Source organism: Crocuta crocuta, unplaced genomic scaffold (assembly GCF_008692635.1).
Source record: "Crocuta crocuta isolate KB4526 unplaced genomic scaffold, BGI_CrCroc_1.0 scaffold317, whole genome shotgun sequence".
Lineage (NCBI taxonomy): Eukaryota > Metazoa > Chordata > Mammalia > Carnivora > Hyaenidae > Crocuta > Crocuta crocuta.
In genome coordinates this window covers 1,895,376-1,899,180 of record NW_027530984.1, presented here as the reverse complement: position 1 = coordinate 1,899,180, position 3,805 = coordinate 1,895,376, and the positions used below count along the sequence as shown (strand labels likewise).

Below are 3,805 nucleotides of genomic sequence, written 5' to 3'. Positions count from 1 at the left end.
ATGGAAATGATGGATGGCTGCCAGTTCTCACCTTCTGAGTACTTCTATGATGGCTCCTGCATCCCGTCCCCCGAGGGCGAGTTCGGGGATGACTTTGAGCTGCGAGGGGCTGCCTTCGGGGCTCATAAATCAGAGCTGCAAGGCTCAGATGAAGATGAGCACGTGCGAGCACCTACAGGCCACCACCAGGCCGGCCACTGCCTCATGTGGGCTTGCAAAGCATGCAAGAGAAAGTCTACCACCATGGACCGGCGGAAGGCTGCCACCATGCGCGAGAGGAGGCGCCTGAAGAAGGTCAACCAGGCTTTCGAGACGCTTAAGAGGTGCACCACGACCAACCCCAACCAGAGGCTGCCCAAGGTGGAGATCCTCAGGAACGCCATCCGCTACATCGAGAGCCTGCAGGAGCTGCTGAGGGAGCAGGTGGAAAACTACTACAGCCTGCCGGGTCAGAGTTGCTCCGAGCCCACCAGCCCCACCTCCAACTGCTCTGACGGCATGGTAAGAGATAGCGCTGGTCACCCCAGTCGTTTCCAAAAAGTCTTCCATCTCCTTGAAACCAGGTGTGGCAACCACAGATTCACTGGTTTTTGGTGGATAGTGGGATGGGGGTGGGGAAGAGAGGTGCCACATTTAGAAAGATGCCAGGAAACAGCTGTTGAGCAGGATTTTAGTTGGACTTCCTCCCAGGTTCTAGGTGAACATTGTAGGGAAGGGTTGTCATAGAAGATAGGTGGTTGCTAATGATCAATAATAACCTGTCTTCTCCACTGCTCAGTTTCTTCTTTCTAAAATATGCCACCACCAGTAGGACCCACCACACACCAGTATCTAAAGGCAATTGTCTGAAGCTCCTACTGCCCCTTAGTCATAACTACATGAAGAAATGGAGAGAAGTGCCCACATGGCCCTAGGCCCTGCTCTGCTGAGGCCTAGCTGGAAAGAGATGTTGATGCATTCTTTTCAGAGGGTGTTTTTGCTCCATCGCTGCCAGGTTTTAATGTGTTTTTGCCCTGGGAAAGTGTTCTCTCCCTGAATTAGTGTGGCTTCCTTCTACTCCAATCCATTTTGCATGGTTAACCCAATGCACATTGCTGCTGGATTCCACCCCCTCCCTCTTCCCATTGCTGCTGCTCTCTTCTTCAAGCAGAGATTGACCTCAGTGCCCTTACGATTTGGCTTCTGAATCGAGGCAATGAAGGTCGGGTTGAGAGTGGTCAATTTACTGAGCTAGTGGTCAAGAACAGCCTCACTCTAGGTCAGAGCATCTTTGGCCAAAACCTGAAAACAAACTTCCTTTGTGTTTTGCATTATAGCCCGAGTGTAACAGCCCTGTCTGGTCCAGAAAGAGCAGCAGTTTTGACAGCATCTATTGTCCTGATGTTCCAAATGGTAAGAAGTGGTGACTTCAGGGGAGTTACAAAACAGTTCAACGTCACAATCCAGCCTGTCAAAGCAGAGACTAGTCTTCCAGGCTGTGCTGGGGAAGGGAATAGAAGGCATGGTTCTTATAGGGAGGTTTTGGTGCAGCAAGGTATATACACGTCTTTTGTCCAAAATCCCCCTAACAGATTCACACACCTAGGCACTTTTGTTTGAAATTTTACTGGGAGGCTTCTCCACTCCCTACTTCACCCCTCATGAATTGTTACATATTTGTTGCAAATTTCTGCATCAGGCTTTCTGTGGCCACCTGACCTCTGGGTGTCAAAGTTGCTGACCTATAGTTTAAGGGGCTATGTAAGCAAGTCTCTCTGTTTGGGATTCTTTTTTTTAATGGTTTTCTCCTTGTATCCTTAGTATACGCCACAGAGAAAAGCACCTTATCCAGCTTGGATTGTTTATCCAGCATAGTGGATCGAATCGCCAACTCAGAGCAACCTGGGCTGCCTCTCCAGGACCCAGCCTCTCTCTCCCCAGTTGCCAGCACGGATTCACAGCCTGCAACTCCGGGGGCCTCTAGTTCCAGGCTCATCTATCATGTGCTATGAACTGAAAACGTAGTCTAGATCAGTTCTACCAGGAGGGCCTACTATCCAGGAGGAAGGAAGCCCAAAAAGGTCAAAAGCAAGACAGCTTGTATGTAAAGATTTCCTTGCAGTTGTAAATTTGTAAATATTATTTTGCCACTTTATCAGAAAGTGTATTTAACTAAAAGAATCACCATTGCAATTAATACTCTATTTCCTTTTCTCCTCCTCCCTCTCTTCCTCTTTCTCCTACTTTACTGCCTTCTTTGCTTTAGATATATAGTTCCAATAATATTCTTTTCTGATAGGGGCAATTCATTGAAGGTAGCTTGTTGCAATGCTTAACTTATATTTTCTATAAATATGGCTTATCAAAATATTATGTCTGCTGTTAGATCTTTATTTTTTTTTTCTTTAAAACATTAGAACAGCTGGAAATCAGTTACAGGAAACTTTAAATATATTTAACTTTTGTTTTTCTTATTAACCCTTTGGTGATACTGTATTAAATAACAACACAATGATACTGCCTAATGGTATACATTTTGATCTCTTCTTATAAGAAATGCTTCTTTCTAATGTAAGCACAAAATAGTACTTTGTGGATAGTTTCAAGATATATGAAATTTTGGAAATTCCACCATAAATAAAATGGCTTAAATGAAATATTTTGGTTCATGTTTAAAAACAATAACAACACAAAACACCCCTAATGGAATTAGCAGTCACTGACGTGAGATCTTTAATGAGGGGAATAGTTGGCTTTGTGGTTACATATGATGTTTACCATCTCATGGACACAGCTTAGGGCCTGTTGATGTCACATGTGAAGAGAACATTTCTATTTTAATCAGCTTTCAAGGAAGGCTGGTAAATACATTTTTTCCTTTATATTAAGACTATGTCACATAATGTCGACTTGTGTGTGTGTGGAGGGAAAGGCGAAGTTGTCCAGGACAAGACTCCATGTTTAAATGACAAGAATGAACAACATTACATCATTATAACACAGTACCTTAGAAATCATGAGTCAAATCATATTTACTTTATCTAGTTGCCTGAAAATATCTTGATACATGAATATGTTAATATTGTCAATAGAATATTTAAAGATATTGAGCTGATCTTTTTTCTGTTGTTAAGTGCTGGAATAAGAAAACTTATGCGGCACCTGGGTGGCTCAGATGGTTAAGCAGCCAACTTCGGCTCAGGCCATGATTTGACAGGTCGTGAGTTCGAGGCCCCCTGTCAGACTCTGCGTTGACCACTCCGAGCCTTTGCTCCCTTGCTTCAGATTCTGTGTCCCCGTCTCCCGACCCCTCCCCTGCTTGTGCTCTTACTCCCTTTATCAAAAATAAGTAAATAAATATTTAAAAAAGAAAACTTACACACGCCATAGTAAAGTGAAGCAAACTGCAATTGGCTTCTGTCTTTTCACAGCCCTTTTGATTCTATTAATCATCGTGTGTTTGTGTGTGCATGTGTGATGGACATGCATTTTTATTGCTTAGCACTTTAAATATCCTTTAGCAAGAATTGAGATAAAAAACAGGACAATTAAGTGGAAAATAAGGTTGAGACAATCGTTGAGATAATTCTCACAAGTTTACCATTGAGAGAGATAAAAAGGAAATATCCTTAAAGCATTTACAGTAACCGTTCACAGAGAGAAGAAATAATTGTTCCATCCTCTAATTTGTACTTTTGTTTAAAATTGCTAAGGGTGTGTTTACGTATAGTAACCAAGTGGACTCCTTGATAGAGCTTGGCAATTATACTCTACTCAGGAAGGTTTTCCCTTCTTTCTGATACGATTTTTCTTGCACTTGTCCAGG

At 43.0% G+C, this 3,805-nt stretch overlaps 1 protein-coding gene across 1 annotated transcript; it reads left to right on the top strand.

Moving 5' to 3' along the window:
- Nucleotides 1-1,991, top strand: MYF5 (myogenic factor 5). The gene is made up of 3 exons (XM_077770241.1): nucleotides 1-501; nucleotides 1,317-1,392; nucleotides 1,801-1,991. The coding sequence occupies exons 1-3, from the start codon at nucleotides 1-3 to the stop codon at nucleotides 1,989-1,991; spliced, it is 768 nt and encodes a 255-aa protein (XP_077626367.1).
- Nucleotides 1,992-3,805: the final 1,814 nt, after the last annotated feature.

Excerpts from the sequence above, each read along its gene's own strand:
- MYF5 (XM_077770241.1), top strand. The coding sequence starts at position 1 with ATGGAAATGATGGATGGCTGCCAGTTCTCACCTTCTGAGTACTTCTAT. Across the intron at positions 502-1,316 it reads CCAACTGCTCTGACGGCATG|CCCGAGTGTAACAGCCCTGT; the intron begins GTAAGAGATAGC and ends TTTGCATTATAG. Across the intron at positions 1,393-1,800 it reads TTGTCCTGATGTTCCAAATG|TATACGCCACAGAGAAAAGC; the intron begins GTAAGAAGTGGT and ends TTGTATCCTTAG.